Source organism: Periplaneta americana, chromosome 5, assembly GCF_040183065.1.
Source record: "Periplaneta americana isolate PAMFEO1 chromosome 5, P.americana_PAMFEO1_priV1, whole genome shotgun sequence".
NCBI lineage: Eukaryota > Metazoa > Arthropoda > Insecta > Blattodea > Blattidae > Periplaneta > Periplaneta americana.
Window position 1 is genome coordinate 59,502,195 of NC_091121.1, and position 23,746 is coordinate 59,525,940.

The 23,746-nt window shown below is 33.8% G+C and overlaps 1 protein-coding gene across 1 annotated transcript; it reads left to right on the forward strand.

The window, feature by feature from the left end:
- Positions 1-9,814: 9,814 nt before the first annotated feature.
- LOC138699700 (replication termination factor 2) lies at positions 9,815-22,846 on the forward strand. Its single transcript, XM_069825782.1, has 5 exons — positions 9,815-9,992; positions 10,086-10,265; positions 16,026-16,238; positions 18,993-19,290; positions 22,574-22,846. Exons 1-5 carry the CDS (start codon positions 9,924-9,926, stop codon positions 22,771-22,773), a joined length of 960 nt encoding a protein of 319 aa, XP_069681883.1. The 5' UTR covers positions 9,815-9,923; the 3' UTR covers positions 22,774-22,846.
- The last annotated feature ends 900 nt before the right edge of the window (positions 22,847-23,746 follow it).

Here is a 23,746-nt window from a genome sequence, read left to right on the forward strand (position 1 = left end):
ACAATGGGCAGTTAGGGGACTGATATATTCCAATTCTATGCAGGTGTTCCATTGTAAGATGTTTAGTTGATTCTGTACCATTAAAGTAGTCCCCGCCTGGAGATCCGATTGGGGGACTATTTTACCTCCGGATAATTTTACCTTAATGGTACTCATTTCATATTGGAGTTAAATGGCAAGTTGTAGCCGATTTAAGTGAACATCATATTTTAACGTTTTGGTGGCTACTTCATTCACACACAACCCTCAGAATGTCTGGAGGACCACACCTTCTGTTGGTTGATGGGTCCATTGGACCTAGCTGGGAGATCTTGTTGATAACCAGCTTTCCCTCTTTAAGCCACTGGAGGACGATTTTAGTGCCATAGCAGGTCAGCACTAGGAATAGAAAAGTAGAAAGAGGAGGAAGGAAAGGGAAATGAACCCCTAGGCCTCGAATGCTCTAATGCCGTCGGGGTCAGTCAGAGGACTGGATAGGAAAGGGTAAAGAGGGAATTAGGTATTGGATAGAGGAAAATTATACCAAATTCAGTCATTAACTCATCAAGCTGACCAGTGCTAATGGATGAGTAGCCCCTCCCTTTAGTTCAACTCGTAAAATCGTGCTTACTAACAGCTGCATCGTGGGAAGGTAGGGATGGGACATTGGATATTTGTCCAGGTTGGTTCCTTAAAGCCTTCAATGGAAAGGATTAATGGCTCTCCCCCCTGTATCCGACAGATACCCTTTTGCAGCCAAAATTGACTATGACGATGATAGTAATAATAATAATACAGTAGAACTTGGTTATAACGACATCCAAGGGACCTTAAAAATTATGTTGTTATAAACGAGTGTCATAGTAACCGAGATTCATATTATCAGTCTAATGAGGTGGAAAATGAAAAATTACAAATTGAAATAGGCTTATTTCAGATTTATGTATTCAGTTTTAAGCCTACCATGAACATAATAAAATACACGTACAATTATAAATATAGTATTCTGTATTAAAATAGTTTGTTCAGTACTCACCAAACTTTTCTACTTAGGAGTCAAGTAATCAGTCATTTTACTCTGTTGTCTCCTACTTGCCCAATACACATTTTCTAAATTACGTTCTACGAGTATATCCATTATTTCAGTTACAATTTCACTGCTCCCTCCCCTACCTTCGATCCATTCTGTTCAAATGCAGCAACAATTTTATCCTTGCTCTTCCAAATCATTTGGACTGTGGAATTAATTAGGCCAAACCCACGGTAGACGTAAGCTTTTTTAATTCCATTCTCAATTTGATGAATTACTTCAACTTTTTCTTCCAACATTAAAACTTTTCTTTTAGTGCCATACTGCGTTAAAATGCGTGCACTTAGTGAAAACTTCCTGTCGAAACTGACCGCACACAGATACCGTTAGTACTGCATGAATTTGGACAGATTACAATGGGATGGGGAACCTGCCTGTCTTCCAGAAATCTATGACAGAAGGAGAGAGTAAAGAATATGCCAGGTTACTAGATTTCGACAAAATATTTCGTAAAATACTTTGGTTCTTAGAAAATCGTATTCTAAACTGAAGTTGAAAATGACGTTATATGTGAGATAAACACATATACGTTTGTCGTATTAAGCAAGATAGAAAAGCATATGTCTTATGGGGAATTAGTTGGGACCACATAATATTTGACGGCATAGGCGAGGTGTCGCACAAAACGAGATCGCTATAACCAAATTATACTGTACATAATCACTAAATACGAATAAGTGGTTTTCGTGATTCTGTCTGTATATCTGCTCATGCACATAGTGTCAAATTTATTCAAATAATTTTAAAATTTGAACTTATTCTGTGATACAGTACATGAGGGTAGGCCACCAAAAGGAAAAACTGAGAGGTAGAACTTAAACTGAGGGGATTTGATCTGGCATCGGAACTGGAATCCTGTATGGCTTAGTGGATAAAGCATCAGCACGTAGAGCTGAAAATCCGGGTTCGAGTCCCAGTGCCAGAAAGAATTTTTCTCTGTTCTATCTCTCATTAAAAAAAGTTAAGCACCTAAAGTATGTTTTATAATATTAAAATTGGCTCTGAAATACACTTTTTAGGCTTTTATAGGTATATCGGAAGAGGACAGCAATGTTGGAATTAAAATATGATTTCCAGTGATCCTGATCTTGGTAGTTACACATTTTCTTTCTTGCTTCCCAATATAGGCTAGTTATACCTTCAGAATTAAGATGTAAAAAACTAAACTTAATGTACCTAAATAGAATTATGCAAATTTAATTCAATTATAGATACCAGTACTTTAGAAGAGGACAACAGTGTTAGAATTAAATTATAGAAAGCTAAAATGATAACATATACCAAAATTTAATAATATAAAAATCTCTGAATTAAGAAAGAAAGCAGAGGAGAATTCGTAAAATCCCTATAATTGCGAGGAATAGATAGCTCCTCAAGCCACTAGTAATATCTTGTTCATACACAATGATATTCAAACTTCATTAAATTTTCCAATAATGATAATATCATTGCATTGACATGTTCTCACTAAGGAGCAAGATGTGTGTAAAGCATCACAGAAATGGTAGTGGACATTTTTTTCGAATAGATGCGTACTTAAAATGTTCCAAGTTAATATAGTAAACTAAAACTAAAATTATATCCTTAATTTAATTAATCCCCTTGATTTTGACTCCACTTTATAGATGATAGCCACTCATGTTTAAGAGACTTTTGTGTAAAAATGAAATAATTTGCTAAAAATGAAATGTTTAATTAAGTTGTGTTCATCCAGTAGTTTATAAGACTACGTTAAAAGAGGAATGTTATATAAAGTCTTACCGAAAAGCTTTCATTACGATGCTCGTGAAAATAGTTGATATTTCCTCTGTCATATGAAGATCCATATCCGTGCTTTATAGGTATGAACTGTCCCATATAACCAGGCATCAGAGATGGTGGATAATATGTAGTTTTAGTAATTGACGATTTTGTATCCCCCATTTTTAATTATATAAGTACCTACACCCAACTTGTGAATTAAATATGAATTATGAAATGAGAGAATGGATGAAATTAAGTACTTTATGACATGTTGAAGAGTAATATGGTAGTTAATGAATATTAAGGCATATTAAGTTGTCATTTTTACTTAATAATTTTAAATGTTTCCTTAAATTTAAGTTCTAGTAAAGATACATTTGCATTATATTGATTGTCATAGTGATTATTTGTAGTATTGTTTATAAATGAAACAATGAAAACAACATAATAGATATTAAATCATAACATAGCTATCCGTGTCTCTGACTAGTATTGCTGACACTCAATAAAATTATTAATATTTTAATCGTTTAAAACAATATTGGAACTTTTCAATGAGGAATCACAATAAAAACCTGGAAATGGTTTAAAAGAAAAATTATCGTGTATAGACCTAGAAAATATAAAGTCACTTGCTTATAAGATATTAAAACATATTAGTGTACAATTTTATTTTTAACGAAAGCAAAAACATTGGCAAAATTTGGAAAATTATTTTATTGGAAGAATTCCAAATCTATGTATGTATGTATCCAATGCCACCTACCCACTTCACTTTACATGATTCGGGTTGAATTCCACATCTAAATTCTAATCACAATTTCAAACCAAATGAAGTCAAATAGATGATACGGTAACAGATCCAGACACTTGCAACTTCTGTCACAAATTTTTGGTGCAGCAATCATCCTCTGTAGTATAGTATAGTGGCTAGTGAGCAAAGATTCGTATGTTAAAACTTGACGAGGGGGAATAGATTTTAAAAAGTTAAAAGATACTAAACTTAGATTCCTTCATCAGGAAAGTAAAACTGAAGTCCCATATCGTGGATATATACTACATACAATAACCCAGAACCCCAACTGCTTGTAACAACATTGTTTTACGGAAAATTGTGTAATGGCGTCAGAAATTTGAATTACATTCTAGTGCATATTTGGTTTAGTTGTTGCTTAGGTTATAATACTGTAGGTATAAGCCTATATTTAATGAAAGTTGTTAATTGAAACATAAGATTGTATTTTAGTCTTTAATTTCAACTCATTTCATTTCATTACATTCTTTCATGTACATATAAATTATAAAATGTTGTACAAATTTGCTGAATTGATATATTTGTAAAAATTTTTATTAATTTCTTAATTTAAACATAAGATTAATTTTTTTCCTCTCATTTTCTTTCATCTCATCCATCCATGTAATATAAATTATATCAGATTGTACTTAAAGAAAAACTTTCAATATAAGATTTAATTAACCAATATCATATAAATATTATAGAAATATATTTATAACTCTAACATACCTGTCTCAGGTAAAATAGGGTTATGTGTAAAATTTGAGTAAGCTTATAATAAAATAAATAAAGACAGAACCCCAGGCGAAATTTACTGGTTATTTATCTCTCCTCAATTGTTCTCCTTCAAAGAAGGATGTGTCTGCAGGCCTGTAAAACTGAAAGGCCTCTCATACTCGAATGAAGAGAATATAAAGTAGATTCTGTTATTGATGCAAAGGTTCTGAAGACTTCTAAAGAGTAATGAGAACTTCTAAAAGGCATGGAATTGGATTAACAGTATTAGGTATCCAGAGGTATACAATTATAATCTAGATCTAAATCTAAATCTTGGATAATCATCCTTGCTTCTCTTTAAAAACGTGTATTTTGAAGATCAGCGAATCACCAGATCTTGAAGTGACATTAATTTGCTGGTACAGTACAGTAATGAAAGAGCAGATTAGATATTGAGCAGGGGTGAAAAATTTTAATCTAGCCCTAACTTCAGAATTGCTCTTATGACAAATTGAAATCTCATTTCTTTAGATCTAATGCTAAGAAACGTTACGGTATTTTGAGACTTATTTACATTTATTCCTTGCACTCATAGAATAGCAGTCTTGCTGTCTGTAATGTGCTTGCTCTGGTTGGAAGGTAGGCTAATCCTTAGAACAGGACCCGTATTTATATCACTGCCTGCTCAATCAAAGTTATTTTGCCGCTAGGTGGCAGGCAGTGCCCACTGCTATTAACATTTTTTTTTTATTTTTATTTATTTGGTGGTGTCAATAAAGACACATGTCATTACAAGTTCCAGGTTACATGGACCCTTGCCTTAACAAAAATATTGCTTAGTATAACATGAGTAAGCCTACGTAAATGAAGTGTGACCATCTTTTCTATCAGAAATGGAGACTGGTAAGCTGGATGTGTAGGTAAACTTTCAAAGTCAATGATTTTAGCAGAAAAGTTAATATTACTTGATTGTTCACTGAATGATGTTTGTGATTATGGTTTAATAAGTGGATTAGGGTGTGTTTGTAGTTTCTGAAGATGATTTTTACATAAGTGCTGCACGTAATCACTGAATAAAATGTTTTCCAGGTCACTATAAAATTGTGCGTTAGTAATGTAAAAATCAGCACCTGTGATAGTTCTACACACAGCTCTTTGGATAACATCGAGTTTCTTGATGTGGCAGGGATGGGTTTGAGCCCAAATTTCTGACGCATAGGACATGTATGACTGTATAAGTGATGTGTACAACAATAGTTTGGTTTTGAGGAGAATGAAGCTTTTAAGTATTGGATATAATGCTAAGAATCTTTGCAAAGCCCTGTCTCGTACTAACTGTATATGTTGTCTGTGTGTCAAACAACTGTCCAGTACTAGACCAAGATATCTGACCATTGTTTTGAAGGGGATGTGTTGATTCTGAACAGAGCAGTTGTAATAATCGTTGGAATCTCCTTGTAAAAACTACTGCTGTACTTTTTTCACCGTTAATTTTCAGTCGCCATCTTGTAGACCATTGGGTGAGTAATTCCAAGGGTTCTTGCATCTGTTGTAAAGCACATTTGATGTACCGTAATGTTTTTTTTTTTTTATATAGGACTGTGTCATCCGTATATAAGGCATATCGGCAGTTGGTGTGCTTGGGAATGTCATGGACATATATAGTGTAGAGAATTGGACTCAGAACAGAGCCTTGAGCAATTCCTGCTTCAATTTGTCTTGAACTGGAAAGGCAATTACCTTGTCACACTCTGATCTGTTTTTCAGGTGGTCTGCAATAAAATGTACTTATGCATCAGAAACTGAAATTTTCTCTAGGTTGTAAAGAAGACCGTCATGCCACACTGTGTCGAATGCCTGTTGTATGTCCACAAATGTTGCTATTGTGTATTCGAAATGTTGATATCCATTGTTTATGTAGTGAGTATATGGAATGGATCTCTTGTGCTGTGCTTGGATTTAAAGTCGAATTGTTCGTGTTGAATTCTGTATATGCAAAATCACTATCTGCCACTTAACGGCTACTCGCATATAAGCGTTGATTGGGCAGGCAATGTGTGTAAGCAGCCATAGGATGTGATCCAGCAGGTAGTGTCCAATACATCTTTCAAATCGCCCACTCATTTCACCACTCGCCCTCTCGCGATCCAATTGCGAACTAGAGATTACAAAATGTCCTCACCGTTGCTTACGTGATTACACAAGCTGGCGCATAGCACGATCGAGAGTAGGTCTCTGTGAGTTATGACAATTTCTGCCGCTAGGTTCGCCTCTCTGCCCTATTAAATGATGAATAGTACCATTACAAAGCATTGTGCATCGTGAAAATAGTTCGATTAATTGTGCATTACTCATTGAGTACGAATATTACAAATATGCCAAGCATATTACAATGTTATTTGAAGTTTGTTCAGCTAAGTTATATTCGAAAATTGTCTGTGTTTTGCTATGTAAAGAACTCTGTACCAACAGGTCATATATTTATAGGTTAAGGTAAATGTCAAAGTTCTCTCATATAACAAGCAATGCTATGTTAAAAGTGGCGAATTGCATTTTCCGAATCTCGAATGATGTGACCCGAAATGTAAAATAATTTCATGCATTGTTTCACTTACCAAGCATTACTGATATAGGCCTAATGAAAATGTGAACGACGTGATGTAAACATTGAAGATAATGTTGTTACTGTTTTCCCTTTCTCTTTTAGAAAATACCGACAAAAGTAATGAATTATTTTCATGCTGTACTTATTAGGTAATTAATGTGTATTTGTCTGTATTTTAGACCTGTGTATTGTTACGTAATTATCAGTGAATTAGGTAAGAGAACTTAACAAGGTTAGTATGAGATTAGGTAATGCACCTCAAACTGGTAACTAATGGCTGCTGCGAAATAGGCTGAGGTGGTTATCGTGTGAATCAAATTATATCTAGAATATCTAGTTTTATTATATACGGATACGTAAAGTTTTTTTTTTTTTGTTTTTTGTTTTAGCATGTGTTTGTAATTTTGTGAGGTTATGTCTAGCCTAATTTCTTTTTATTCTTGTATCATTACCAATACATTAATTTATTTTATATTCATTTCAGGTGTTACAGAGGTGTTACATCTATGGTGGCAACTCTACTTATGTTAGGATATGAAGTAACAGTATATATTCAACTTCATCATTTGCTAAAAATTAAAGAAAACTGTATGTCTTCGACTCATTCCATCGTCATTTCTTCTTATGTATGTGAACCACGTTCATTCTAAAAGTGCTACATTAAATGAACACTATAGACAACGTGATGGAACAATTTACAAGTTACTGTTAAAGTGCTCAACATTTTCAAGTGGTGCTATACCCATTGTTTCAAAATATACATACATATTTTTACATTTCTACAAGAGGTGTCATAAATTATTTCAGCATACTTGTTTGTAAATTATTCAAAATTAATTCTTCTAATTAAGACCATAAAGTAATGAAATAATATAGCCTAGGCCTATATGTGATTTTATACTACCGGTATTGATGTTGATCTTGGTAAATTAATCCAATTTCACAGTGTTGTCTTTTGTATTGTGGTTCATAACAATTATAACAGTATGTACGTGGAAATGTTTTAAAAAAAATAAATTCTAGCTCATGATTTTAAGTGGTCGTTTCAATGGGAGGTTATATTGGAAAGATGATCACAAATGGATAATTTACTGCAAGATACAAGAACTGAATATAAGTGAGTGTTCCGTTGAAAGTGAAAGTGAAAATTTCGTTTTACAAGAGCTAAGTAGGCGTAATATTTATTTTAGAAATTATTTGAAAGCTACAGAATATGAAGAATAGACCTGTAACCATAGAAATCAACTGCGAATGGTGAGTTGCCAGGTTTCATTAATAATTGAAAGGAGGTAAAAATTATTTTCTTCTTATCATCCTGTTTTCAATATTTAAATTTAAGCACCTTTCTCTTCCTTGTTATTTCGTGAGAGATTACTTCATACTATCACGTAAGCTAATTTTTTTCTGTACAGATAATAAAAATTACATACATAAGTAGGCTACTTGAATACTGACGATACAAACTTCATATACATACCTCATCAGGTATATTCAAGAAGACATCTAATGTACTGTAACCAGCACATGATTAAAATACTGATCAGATGTCCAACAGTTTCTTACTGCACTCTTCACTTCAAAAGTTTGGCACATAGTCAATGAAAATCTTGATCAGGAAATCATTCATAAAAAAGTTAAATGTACACGTTTAAAACTTTCCTATAACATAGGGCATCCTCATTGTTACTTTTTAATTTTAGGAATGTACGCTTATAACTGTATCACAATCTGAAATAATCACAATATTTATAACACGAGGGTCCTTGTAGATAGTCAGTTCCAGTGTTCTATATGTAATTAAGAAATGGCCCAGTTTATTGCACTTTCAGCACTTTTCTATTTAGGGGCTTCTGATTAAGTTTCCTAATCACTTCGTATTTACTGGAAATATCTTTGGCAATATTGTCCAGTAGTGGCTTCACAAGTTTTCCCAAAACAAAGAGGGACATTTCCTCATCTTTACATGTGTCGCACTTCAGTTCTTGCGAAAATCTTGGCTTCAGAAAATAATACTACAGCGTTTACTATTACTATGCTCAATAGATTAATCAGTAGGCCTATAGAAATGTTTTCACCACTGCAAGAAAAAATCGCGTAATAATTATACTTCTCAATTATTGTGACGTTCGTATTTTTTTAAAAGAGAGGGAAAAGTTACGCCTTCTTGCAAATGCTTAATTATGAATTCAAGGAAATTAAAGATAATGCAGTACCTTAATTAGTTGCAATGTCTTATTTAATAACAATATTAATAATATTAGGTGAAAAGGGTAGGCTATAGTGCGTATATGTAAGATGTCAAGTTAATTTATTTCCGGAAATGTTTGGTGTATGAACTGAAGTACAGAGCAGACAGTCCCTCAGTTTATATGTAATATGTTTTAATATCAAGAATGACAGCCTTTTATTGTAATATAATTGAGGAGTAGAAGTTTGCAAATTACGTCTATTGTCCATAAAATATTGTACGAAGCATTTAATAAGCAATGGTGAGTCCTTTAAATGTCCCAAATGTCAATGTCTTTTAAGTGTTCTGCTATGAATATATAGGGCAGAACAGCGCTCCGAGCGGCGGAATTGGCATTACGAGGGAACCACTTCAGACTCGTTTTTCAAGCTCTATGCGCCAGCTTGTGTAATCTCGTAAGCAACGGTCCTCACTGTGGTCTGGTGCTTCAGTAATGGTAACCGTAATCTGGTTCTCTTTTTAGTCATTTTTAATAATCTTTCTAAAAAAATGCGGGAGATATCACATTCTCGAGCGTAGAAGGCGTGTGAAATCTATCAGGGAAACAATACAAGAGATAGAATAGCCGTATATATGCACAGTGTGCGCAATCCCAAACTATTATTAATAATCTTTCTAGTGACATTTCATTTTAAATATTGGCTACCCTCGTCAAAATCGATGTTCAAATGTTACGCTGCTTGTAATTTTGTGAAGTACGGGTTAAGTGTCTGACTTTAAAGTTACTTTTCCTTACAATTAAAACATGGGTTGCGACGGAGGAACAATACCCAAAAGAGACGAATTAGTTAGAAAGAAGAAAAAACCAGAACAGGTAAGGTTTTGTTTGCTTATTTAGGCTTTTCGATGTTACATCAGTAAAGGAAATTGCAAAATTCGTATTGACATTTTGGTTTATTTTTTACAGAAAGATAAAGATTCAGAACTATCATTTCGATGGAAGCACTGTGGCATAACACAACAGCCTCTGCAAAATCCAATTGTAGCATGTGGTTTGGGTAGGTTGTACAGTAAGGATGCCGTCATTGAAGCTCTGCTTGACAGAACCAATCTACCGGAAACAGCTCAGCACATAAGAAATTTGAAGGTAAAAAGATATCTCTCAATAGTTGTACATATTTGGTTCAGTTTGTAACAGTTGTGGTCCCTTTTAGGATAAATTTCAGAACATGGATTCCTTCCTTTCCCTCTTACTTAAAAAATTCCAACCTTGTGCACAAAATAAATTATTGGCACTGAAAAGTGTTTATTCGTAAGCATGATGATGCGCAAGAGACAAGACAGAGGAAAGGAAAAAGAGATCTAGAAGTTGGTGGAATGACGAAAAAGGAGTAGGAGAGGACGAAAAAGAATATTGGAGTGAAAATGGCAAGTTGTAGCCGATTTAAGTGAACACCATATTTTAACGTTTTGGTGGCTACTTCATTCACACACAACCCCCAGAATGTCTGGAGGACCACACCTGCTGTTGGTCAACGGGTCTATTGGACCTAGCTGGGAGATCTTGTTATCACCAGCTTTCCCTCCTTAAGGCACTAGAGGACGATTTTAGTGCCATAGCAGGTCAGCACTTGAAACAGAAAAGTAGAAAGAGGAGGAAGGAAAGGGAAATGAACCCCCTAGGCCTCGAATGCTCTAATGCCGTCGGGATCGAAGAAAGTAAGAGTTCAGTCAGAGGACTGGATAGGAAAGGGTAAAGAGGGAATTAGATATTGAATAGAGGAAAATTATACCAAATTCAGTCATTAACTCATCAAACTGACCAGTGCTAATTGATGAGTAGCCTCTCCCTTTAGTTCAGCTTGTAAAATTATGCTTACTAACAGCTGCACCACGGGAAGGTAGGGATGGGACATTGGGTATTTGTCCAGGTTGGTTCCTTAAAGCCTTCAATGGGAAGGATTAATGGCTCTCCCCCCGTATCCGACCTATTATAAATGTTTAATGTACTATGCGATTATCATAAGATATTTCTAAGGAAATCTGGACTGTACTTTGATGCCTTACACAGTTCTTCTGAACTGTCAATACAAAAATGTTGTGTTTAAAAAGGTCTATTATCATTTGATTGTTAAACGAAATATTTACGTGTAAATATTGTGAATACTCAGAAAAGTATCAATAGACTCGTGACAATAGATTTTGTTTACTATTACTTAATGTCAGTATGAAATATATGCATATTTTAATTTTCCTAAAAACTATGAAAAGTGACTTACAACATTATTCCAGTCAGTTCTCTAATTAACGAATACTATTTATCAATTATATTTATGTATGTATTCTTTGTTAAGTTACATCATGCAATGACGACTCAAGTCATTATATGGATTCTAAACTTTCACCGAATATCCATTATAAATAAACTGAAATCATTGCATCGACATGTGTCTAAAAAAACTGATGGGAGAAGCAGTTGAGCTTGAATCTTCAAGGGTAAACGTTTTTTTATATAGGCCTTTTCCTTTTTTGGGTCATAAAAATATATCTTGTCTGCAATTTAGGAAACGAAAGTTCATGTTTTTGTTTGGATGCTAATCTTATGAATAGTACTTGCATATAAATAAATCATAAATGGTAATATGATTCCAACATGATAAAAAAACTATTTTGAACTATGTCGGTAAGACATTATCCATTTGTTCCCTTGCAGTCCAATATAATTTTTGGGTAATTCTACAGAAAGACATTGCCACTGCCACACGTTCTCCTACCATAACAAGCCATCTATGGGGAAATCGAAATGGGGTGTAATGAATGTGTGGTGAAATTGTGCAATTCAGTAAAGAAAGGAGGTCCAGGTTCAGGTGCAGATTTCTAGACAGTGGGTGTTTGGGAGCCTGAACTGCATCAACAAGAAAGCATTTTTATTACCAGTGGAGATAATTAATAATCATGTTTTACATTTAAATGGTAATCCATTTACTTGTGACGTGATGTGGACAATATAATGGCGATACATCCTTCATTACTATGTACAACAGGTGAATAGTTCTAGGTTATTCTCTGTTATTCTAGAGTAGAGATTTTATGCCATGATAATGTACTAAATCAAATTATTTTTTCCACTTGTAATGTATATCAAAATGAAATTGCGATAAGAACTGAATGCATAGCTACTAGCTGGACTTCAATAAACCAAGGTGTTAGACAAGGGGCCATCTTTCCCCTCTTCTGTTTATCATATGTGAGTTGTATAGATGCAACATTTCCACTTTTCAGCGAAAATAAAATTTTCACGCAAAAAATTTCTTCACTTTGAAATCTAAATGTTCACTAATAATTTATAAGCAAATAGCGACAATTCCTATTCATTTAAACACTACGAATGCAGAGTTTAGATTCAAACGCCGACATTTCCTCGGAGCAGTGAGATACAATCCCCAACATTTCCATTAGCCAATACCTGATGCGAATTAAGTGATATGATTCCTGCCTTTGCTACCACTTATCAGCTGTACTTCGTTGCTGGCGAATTGGATATTGTGACAGTGTTACTTAAAATATTAAGTCTAAAGTAGGCCTATAAGTATTTCCTGTAGCAGACCATAGTTATCTTCCCTCTAATAGGATTTTCGGACAAATTAAAAAAATTGTAAGGAAAAGATAAAAGATTATTAGTTCCCGAGTATAAAGATATATTCCAGCAATTTGGTACAATAACATAACGTGGTAGTAAGAGACGCAGCAGTATAACTGGAAAAAATATGCTAAACTTATGAAAATTCCTGGGCAGTGGCATTTCAAATTCAACGAGGATAAGAGGATGATCCTGACTCGTGGAAACAGAATTCTGAAAATGAAAGGTGAACCCTTCTACAGATCTGGTCAGTGATTTGCAAATTCTGTTTTCAAAAAAGTAATAAATAACGTTGACAAGATCAAACTTGAAATTTTGTCCATAGATGTGTCAGTTAAAAAAGAAAAGTGTTCTGATATTGATTCAGTACTAAAGCGTCTTTCAGAAATGAATGGAAGGAACAAAGTGACCTTAAGTTCTACAGGCGAGTGGTTGATAATTCATCACACAGTAAGTCATTACTGGAAGAAGAATGCCTCTGTGAAGCACAGAATGAAGTGGAGTTATTGAGGATTTGAACTCTTCAGTGGCAGTTCTAAGTAACTTTTTTCTAAATAAAAATGTTTATAATACTGTATATAAAATACAGGGTGTTTCAAAAATAGAGGGCATAATTTCAGGTATGTATTCCCCATATCTAGACAATACAAAAAGTTCATTACAACATGTGTTCGGAAATGCTTGGTTTTCGAGTTATGGATGTCCTTCAAAACAATGATATTCACCGGAACGTTTTTCTTCCCGCAGGCAGTTGCCTTTACAGCAGATGTTCAAAATGTCCACCTCCTGCTTGAATACAGGCTCCACATCGATGTCCCATGGACTTGCGAACACGATCCCAAATTCCAGGAGTATTGCATATTTCCTCACAATTCGATTCCGAAGGGATTTCATGTCAGGCACCAGTGACGAATACACCAAAATGGCCCCACAAGTAGAAATCGATAGCGTTCAAATCAGGTGAGCATGGAGACCAAGCAATTGGGCCACTGCTACCTATCCATCGATTAGGATACCTCTCCTGGTACAAACGACAAGCCGGTGCAGCATTGCCGTCCACCTTATCGTACATGAAGTTCACTTCTGTCAGCTTCCGATTTGAGTACATGTCGCACAGTACAACGCCAAACACAACACTCAATGTAGGTACCCTTTTCCTTGGAATTAAGTGTCAGAGTGTCCTCTGTTAATATCTGCTGTAAAGGTAACTATCTGCGGGTAGAAAAACGTTCTGGTGAATATCACTCTTTTGAAGGCCATAACTCCGAAACCAAGCATTTCCGGACCCATGTTGTAATGAACTTTTTGTATTGTCTACATATGGGGAATACATACCTGAAATTATGCCCTCTATTTTCGAAACACTCTGTATAAACTAACTACTTTCAAATAAGTTTAAAAAATTTTTTTGCAAAGGAAAAAATATAAAAAGTGCGGCAATTCTCAAGTTATCTTAGTACTAGATCTGCCACTGAATTAATTTGTAACTTTTGTTTTTCAATAATATGTTGTTGTTTTCTAATGCCAGGCGCTTGACAATAAAGTCATTTGACTCCTTGCACTCCAATATTTTTCAAAGATATTATCATGGTCAGCCACTGAAGCACAGATTTTGAGGTACTCCGAATTCATTTCTTGGTTTGAGTTGCACAATGAGCAGTTAGGGGACTGATATATTCCAATTCTATGCAGGTGTTTGGCCAAACAATCATGGCCTGTTGCCAATCTAAATGCAGCTACAGACGATTTTTGTGGTAAATCGGGAATTAACTGTGGATTACGATGCAGAGAGGTTTTTCAATAATAGGCCTATTGTATGAAATCTATATTAGAAATATTTTTAGTGTCAGATTCATGCAGTTTTGTTAGTAGCAGCTGTAAATAATGCTATAATGGACATTATAAAAAATTAAGGTAATCATTAAAAGCAAACTCGGACATTTCCATTTTATTTTGTCATATTTATTGAAAACAACTAACATTTCTTGACATTTAAAGGAATAATTATGGTGTCAGTTCTGTCTTTAAACAGTTAGTACTGTTTAGACATTTTATATAACATAGTTTGTTAGGTAATCATTTTTTTCGTTTCCTTAAAAATTAACAAAGATGGAAATGTCGGAGTTTGCATCTATACGACTCATGTATGAACCATATTTTTCACATTTGGAGACAAAGTCATCATGCTGGAATTCAACTTAACTGAAACACGTTTTTCAATACATTAGGCTACTGTTTCTGACGAACAAGTTCTTATTGCTGAAACAGAAGATGATCTACAGAAAGCCATTCATAATCTACAAATAACTGCTTCAGATTTCAATATGGAAATCTCAACAGAGAAAACAAAAATCATAGCATTTTTAGGACAAGATATAATAAACTAATTGAACGTTTCAATTCATTTAACTATTTAGGCTATAATTTATCTTATGTTACTGATTACAATGAAGATATGGCAAGCAAAATGTCTAAATTTATAAAAGTCACCAGAATAATTAACACTCTTCAAATCCTCCCAAGTTCAAAAACATACGAGGCTGAGAGTCAATAAAACACTAGCTCGACCAGTTTTGGCTTACGGCAGTGAGGCATAGACATTCAGGAAAGCTGATGAGAAAAGACTAACAGCAGCTGAAATAAAATTTATGAGATGGACTGTTCATTGTTCGAACACCTTAAAAATGAAGACATATTGAAAGAACTAAAAATAGATCTTATAATTAATTTTGTTCAACATTATAGGTTTCGGTAGAAGAAACATGTTGATATGATGGATCATACTAGATGGCCTAGACACATGTTTGCCTACGTATCAAGAGGAAGGAGAAATTTGGAAAGACCACGAAAATACTGGCATGAGCCCATAACTGAACTACTAGGATCTAACACGTGAAGGACATGATGATGATGATGATGATGATGATGATGATGATGATGAAGATGATGATTGTTAGTAGTAATTTCCATTTCCTCAATATTTTTTTCATCACTTCTAGTTTACATATTTTTCATTGATTTTCATGGAAGAGTATGAGGCTTGGCCATTGACCAAGGAGTAGGTCTGTACAGTCTTTAAAGTAGAAACATCTGGCACCAGAAAATTTATTGTTGCGTAGGGAGGTGGCTGAAACTGCAAATCAGAAGACATTATTTATTGTGAGAGAATGTTTCAAGCTGAAGAAACTTAATGGGCATTGTATATTCTGAAGTTCCATTCTGACCTGCATATCAGATTTGTTTTATAAATTTTAATCTGATTTACAGGATATTAAAGATCTGCAACTTACTCCAAATCCAGCATTCAAACCATCAGCAGAGAAGGGTGATGCATATGTCGATCGTCAGTCTTCACCTTTTATTTGTCCTGTGATTGGTGTAGAGATGAATGGAAAATTTCGATTTGTCTTCTTGTGGGGATGTGGTTGTGTCATGTCAGAAAGAGCCCTTAAGGAAGTGAAAACCAAACTCTGCCACAAGGTAAGACATTAAGGAAAACATTATACTAATATATACAGAAGAATTGTGCACATAATCACGGCGTGTGTTATTTATCTCTCATTGTAAAAAATCACTTCTATTGTTTGTTGTGGAGCAGTTAACATGAGGCAATTCCAACAGTTACTTCTGTCACATGAGAACTGTCAAGTTCAACTTTCACTGCACCATTTTAAGTAATGGTCAATATTTTCATGCTGTGAAGATTTTATGAATAGATTCTGAGATTTTATTGTATTACACAGAATATTGAAATTAAATTTTAAGTTTTTGAGATTTTGCTTACATGAGATGCCAGATACACTAGTCTTTTAGCTTGCATATTAATACTACAATTTATAAATTTAATAATATTTACGTATACAGTTCTAATAAATATGCTCTGGAAATTAACCCACTATGTTTCTTAACATTGTTATGACATTATATTTCTGGACTTCGCAAATGTATGAAAAAGTACAGCCATTTTTCTCATCGTGGAGTGTATAATTTGTTTACTTTGTTTTCGCATGTTCTGCCTGTAACTGTAATGAGTTCACCACTAGAGACAGTATCAATAAATGATTTCATGCAAATTACATAGCTTTTCATATACCAGTACATTTTATGAAGTAACTAAAATAACTATTGTTTTACAAAGAATAAAATACATAAAGGTAAAAAGGTAAAGGTATCCCCGTAACATGCCATGAAGGCACTTGGGGGGCATGGAGGTAGAGCCCCATGCTTTCCATGACCTCGGCACTAGAATGAGGTGGTGTGGTCGGCACCACGCTCTGACCGCCTTTTACCCCCGGGAAAGACCCGGTACTCAATTTTATAGGAGGCTGAGTGAACCTCGGGGCCGTTCTGAAAGTTTGGCAACGAGAAAAAATCCTGTCACCACCTGGGATCGAACCCCGGACCTTTCAGTCCGTAGCCAGCTGCTCTACCAACTGAGCTACCCGGCCGCCAAGAATAAAATACATACTTGAAAGAAATGATCATTGGCAAATATGTTGCAAAGATGCCAAAACAATATTACCAACCTTTACAATCTTAAATAGTCTACCCATATAACCTAGCCAAAGTAGTACCTTAACCTAAATTGATTACTAGATCCCAGATTTCTATCAAATCTTAAAACATGCATGCATTATTATATGACAAAACATGCATAATGAAGTGAAAACACATTAAAAATATGCACTATCAAAATTGAGTTCTACATTATGTTACATTTATATTTTATTTTTAAACAAGGCACTACAAGTAATTTATCAAAATGTTCTTCACTTAAGCTCATGTGTTTATCTCAAGTATTTTCTTGAACACAGACAATAATCTTTCTATGTTACAAGAAATGGCAGGTGCATACTTAAGCGAAGAAATTTGAGACAAAGTGAGGTCGAATTGAAAATCTTTTGCATTTCTGTATGACTTCAACCAATCGAGAATCGAACTCGCGACCTTCCGACTTTGAGATATTACGCCTTAACCGCAATGCTATCGCATGCCCCAAAATACACACATACTTGCGTCTTTATTACAACAGTAATACAGTAAACTACATCACCGTCTGTCTTTAGAAATTCCTTTCCCTCAATCTATTTGACACAAGATCTGTTCTTGCAGTTCTAACATGAGCTATAGCAACACTAACACTTCACAATTCGACACAAAAGTTTACAAAATTGCAGTTTGCAAGCATGCTACTTCTGCCTTTCTTTCTTTGAATATTTTGACTTTCAGCTTGTAATGAGCGAGAGTTGGGGATTGGAAATTCCAGTATAACAAAGAGAAGGATTAGTGAAAAGTCCAAAGATTAGGTTGTCAAATAGGATGCCACGAAACCATATTACCAGTAGCTTTCTTTTATTTTTTTTTTTCTCAATACACAAATAACATAGAATACCAGATTCTACGAAGCAACATTCATAAAAGACACTTATGCGAGTTAACAAATCCAGAAAAAAAGCCATAATATGCAATATGTGCTATTAAATGTAAAATCTTCCAAATATTTATTATGCATGAATTTACTCAAAACGAATATTTGCAAAGTTTGAGAGATATAATAAGCTTATGTAAAAACATACATTTGCATGGAAATTCGGGCTCTACTTATTAACATAAACAAAATAGATAATCTGAATATACCTTAGTTATAACATAAAATTGATTACAAAGTACACTATGTTTAAACTATCTGGCACCTTCGATAATTTAACTTCACACAAAAATTTTAAAGCTTCAAGACAACCTGAAGAAACCCAATAATCTAAATTAGCTCGATAATCTATATATACTAATAACCTTGTAGATGAATCATGTGTTTTTGCCAGATAACGAAAGAAAGACCACATTGTACACGAAATTTATGATCCCACTGAGTATATTCTACCATTGCTCTCCTTAATGAACTAGGGTATAGGAAAGAAATACCCATATTATTAATTTGCTGTTGTACTTAAATAACTTTTGTTTGAAACTTTTTTTATTTGGCACCAAAGAAAAATGTGTTTTTTGGGTAAGCACTCTGTATAATACATGAAAGTGATGAAAGGCCACACCCTTGTCTTACACCAGTATAAAAGTCTGTTATTACTTCTAACTGCTATCAAATTTGCTTTATATCTAGCTAGCTCTTTATACAGTTCATTTGTTACAAATTTTCGTAAAATAAGAGAATCTGTTAAAACGAAAATTAGTGTTTAATTTATTTTATTAATCTAATGTTATTCTATTCTGTAACAGTGCCAGCAGCCTTTCTCAGAAGAAGATGTGGTAATACTCAATGGATCACCTGAAGATTTAGACCTTATGAAGACAAAGTCAGAGGCTCGCCAAGCCCGGTTGAAAGCCGAGAAGAAAGCTCGTAATGAAAGTAAACGCAAAGGAAAAATTGATGCTCCAAATACATCATCAGAAACGTCAAATAACATTCAAGCTTGTAGTGACAACTCTGAATGTTCTACAAGTAGTGATGAAGGAAATCAGAAATTAAAAGCAAAGAATGGCAAACCAGACCAAAAGCCTGGAAGTAAACTGAATGGTATGTTTACAAAGTAGAATATTTCCTTTTATATTTAAGTTGTTTGGACACTTTGTCTCTAAACTTCGTACATCATGATTTCTCAAACAAGTTCCACACTTGTCTCATTGATGGTTATCTAGGCCTAAGTTTAAATGTAATTCCCTGATGTCATTAATGCTGAATGTCTGTAAAGGTGAAAGTCTTAACATACTGCCAATCTCTGGGAGAATTTGGCCTGTAATGGTGTTGACTTTACCTTAAAATATGATACCATATCTCTATTAATAACAGTACTTGATTTATTTGTCTACACATGTTTCTAATACCGAGCACTTGAACCTGAGTCATAAAAGATAGTCATTTCCATTTTGTGCATCTCACCATTGTCATGTCGGATATTGTTACACATAAATGGTTATGGATCAGTAGGATCTTGAATTGTTATAATAAATTTCCTATTGCTGTAATAACATTTGTAGCCCACACCTATGGAATAACAGCGCATCTGGCCGCGAAACCAGTGGCCCGGGTTCGATTCCCAGTTGGGGCAAGTTACCTGGTTGAGGTTTTTCCAGGATTTCCCCTCAACCCAATATGAACAACTTTCGGTGCTGGACCCCAGACTCATTTCACTAGCATTATCACCTTCATCTCATTCAGATGCTAAATAACCTAAGATGTTGCTAAAGTGTCGTAAAATAACCTACTAAAATAAAATAAATAACATTTGCATTGTAGTTTATCTTTCTTCTGTGATACATGTGAATGTAGACTAAAATATATCTGATATATATTAGTAAAAGTTGTTTTTATTTTTAATTGTAATAATTTAATTAACATTGAGATTTAACGAAGTAAATCCTTTTTTGTTGTCAGTTAATATATTCTTACTTTACATTAAATACGACTGCGGAAAAATTTTTATTGCTCCTGTACTAAATGTGAGTAAAATAGACATCTTGAGTTCAATTCCGAACTTTGTTTTGTCTTCCCACAATTGATATTAATTACAGTTGTAATTATACTGTGCAGCTGTTAAGTGTAATTTTAAATTAATATAATTTTCATAGTCAGTTGAATGGCTTATTGATTAGTTCACGTACTTACCTCTGGATGAGATTAGTACTGTATCATTATTAAAAATACTTTTCGAATTAATATAATATAATTAAACTGGTGTTCAGTGCTGGTGAGGGTAATGAAATTTTAAGTGAAAAATCCTAAGTTTAACTTCATCAGGTTGGCAAGTAAAGACATTGGTTTCATGTTTTAGATTTACTGAATTTGAAAGATGTTAGGCTCCATATCACGTACTGTAAACCAGACATTTTAAATCTATACATCTGCACTTTTTCTCAGTAGAGTTTTCCACAATAATTATTGTTCAATGGGTTAATGATTATTATGAACGTACAATTTTGCCTTTATCTTAAAGGTGAGAAGGGAATGATTTAGTTGTGAAGTCCCAACATTGAAAACCAATCAAACTTCTAACAGTTTTTGTCGATTAATTTGCTTCACTAATATTCATTTGTGAACGAAATAAACCATACTTGTGCGAGATTTCACTTTCATGTTAGGGTTGGAAAAAGTCTGATAACATTTAAATATTGACCTCAGCATTGGTGAAAACTGGTAAAAATAAAAAAATTATGGATCTATTTGAAATGTTTCAACAACATTTAGTTCGGAAAACAATTATATTTTGAAGTTGGAATTCATATTGCTTTCATTGTTTTCCATACTGTAACAGTTAAACTGGTTCAGTTTATAAGTTAACTTCGTCATATTAAAATATAAAATTGGTTTGTAGGAATTTCACTGGTAGACGTAAATAACTTAAGTAAATACTCAGAACAGTGGGTTTTCTCCATTCTTTTCTAATATGCCAGTAAACGTCTGTGATATTATTAACACTTTTGTCTAAAATGTTGATAGTTAGCTGGCAATGTAAATCTACAAGTATAGACGATCAGTGTGGAATCCAGTCTTCAGTATTATTATGTAGTTATGGTGTTACATTAACCTCTTACTATTTTCTCGGTTTAGTTTTTGTAATAGTTTGTTGCATCAAATACAAAGCAATGTACCATTTATCTTTTACTTCTTGGGAGTTATATTATTTAATAAAGTAGGGTAATGCATGCGTACAAGCCATTGTTTCTGAGTGTTTATTTTAAAAATAATTTTTTCTTTTGCTATTTTGTCAAGGGCAATTAAACTACTCTTAGGTCAAAACTTGCCAAGTTCATGACGATTTGATTTGTTGAAGTTAAAATTCGTCTTCACTATTGCCTAGTAAAGCATAATGAAGTAAACAGATTAGGTGAGCCCTTCACATTTTACAACTTTTTTTAGAAAAAAAAAAGTTTACAGTTTACTATGCTGTACTACATTTTCAAACAAATAATTTCACACTTATAATAGTACATTATGCAACGAGCCTATAATGATAGTAATTAAGACGCAAGTATGTTTGTTTATGAAATGAGCGCAAGCGAGTTTCATAATTTTCATACGAGCGTCTTAATTACCATTATAGGCAAGTTTCATACGACTTTTTATGCTCGACCATATTTCTAACTTGAAATTATTCAGAAGTATCATTTTATTTGTATCTGACTCAAGATCGGAAGTGACCTTGTGCATAGCTCGTGTGAGATGTGCGCAGACGCGAAAGTATTGATTTTTTTCGAGAAACAAATGTCTACATTGACCTTGATATAATCTAGAAAATAACATGAACATTAGGCTTGATATAACCTGGAAATTGATTTAGAATTGAAAAACGAGATGACAAATTGAATTTATTTGAATATTATTTACAATTAACGCTAATTATAATAGTAACAGAACATAACCTTCTGCGACAGTATTGGATTTCCAGCCTCCGTGATGTTTCCCTCATCTTTCGATTGCATATCCGAGAATAATCGAAAACATGAACTTCAATGCATAGGTGTACTTTAATGACATGCATTAAAGGACTGCTACCAGGTGTATAATTACATTTCGGCATGGTCGAGGATAAAGTAATTAAAACTACTTCGATATTTATTACAACATTCATGCTAATAATTTATATAATACTGCTCTAATGACAGTAAAAATTTTCTGCATGAATTCAAATTATTTATATAAATGTATTTTATCCGAACTTGCAAGATAAAATAAAATTGAACTTTCGATATCAATAATATAGAAATACTTCTGAATATAAGAATTTTGGACTTAGTGTTAATACTTAACATAGTATATTCATGTTTTTATAGATTTTAAAGTAATGTTCATTTTCTTACAGGTGTCAAAGATAGCATATCAGCTAAGAGACCAGCAGGGAATGATATTGTAGATCCAGTGTTCAAAAAGACAAAAGGAACGTACAGTGTGGCAAATGACCCAAAAGCTACTGATGTGTTTAAATCTTTATTCACTTCGCATCAGAAAGCTCAGCAGCAGAATAAAGCACATTGGATTACATATAATCCTTTCTATAATTAACAGTATACATATTGATGTGAAATTTGTACAAATAAATGCATTTCTTTGGAAAATAAACATTTTATGTGTGGTATGTTTTCTTTAATCAATTATTAACATCTTATCTCTGCAATCCTTGTCTTCTCCTGCTTGTCATTTTCGTTCCCTTTTTTTCTCTCTCCTTTTCCGTCTTCATTTCCCCTCCCTCCACCTTCTGTTCTCCAAAAAATGAATGTTCATGTCTCCCATATCACTGATATGATACAGAAGCATGATCTTTAGCCTCTTAAAATGGAGAGAAGGAATATTACAATAATTTGAGTGAACACTGTTATATTTATTCATTTGAGATACATACTGTATGTGTAAAATATATGTCTCTTCCTAGCCAGAATGAACATAGTCTCTTTCCTTGCAAGTATTAGGCACTAGAAGTTTACAACGATCTCAATGAAGAATTTTCATTTCATCTCTACAATGGACGACCTATGATCTTCTCCCTTGCATATGGTAGTTCAGCATGGCATAGTGATTCCATCAAAATGAACAACTATTGAAGAGGAATTCTTGAAAGCTGTGTTTCTTCTTGAAACTGTATAAGTAATGTATGTTCATTTTTATTGTTTACCATTTGAACCATTATGAAGTTGTTATGACACACGATGTATTTGCATTTTGAATTTATTGTGAATGGAAACCTATGATAATGGAGTTTTGTTATTCTTTATTGTCGTGGTAAACTCAGATTACTTACTGGGTGTTCTAGTCATGTGAAACTTTATTTTACGAAATGTTAACCATAAAGTATTTGCAGAAAAACTTGTGAGGAAAAGAATTTTATTATACCACTATTTTTCTCGCTGTGATAAGTGGCTGAGGAGAAAAGGAACTGGCCACTCTACTCCATAATTTCCTGGCCTAGTTGCCTCATGAGTAATGTCTTGTTGGTGTTATTTGTGGCGTCCAGACCTGTCTTCGGACAGTTGACTTAAAC

What these genes read in the sequence shown, in the direction of transcription:
- LOC138699700 (XM_069825782.1), top strand. Translation starts at nt 9,924, where the DNA reads ATGGGTTGCGACGGAGGAACAATACCCAAAAGAGACGAATTAGTTAGA. An exon ending in AGAAGAAAAAACCAGAACAG is followed by an intron (nt 9,993 to 10,085) that starts GTAAGGTTTTGT and finishes TATTTTTTACAG; the next exon opens with AAAGATAAAGATTCAGAACT. An exon ending in AAACCAAACTCTGCCACAAG is followed by an intron (nt 16,239 to 18,992) that starts GTAAGACATTAA and finishes ATTCTGTAACAG; the next exon opens with TGCCAGCAGCCTTTCTCAGA.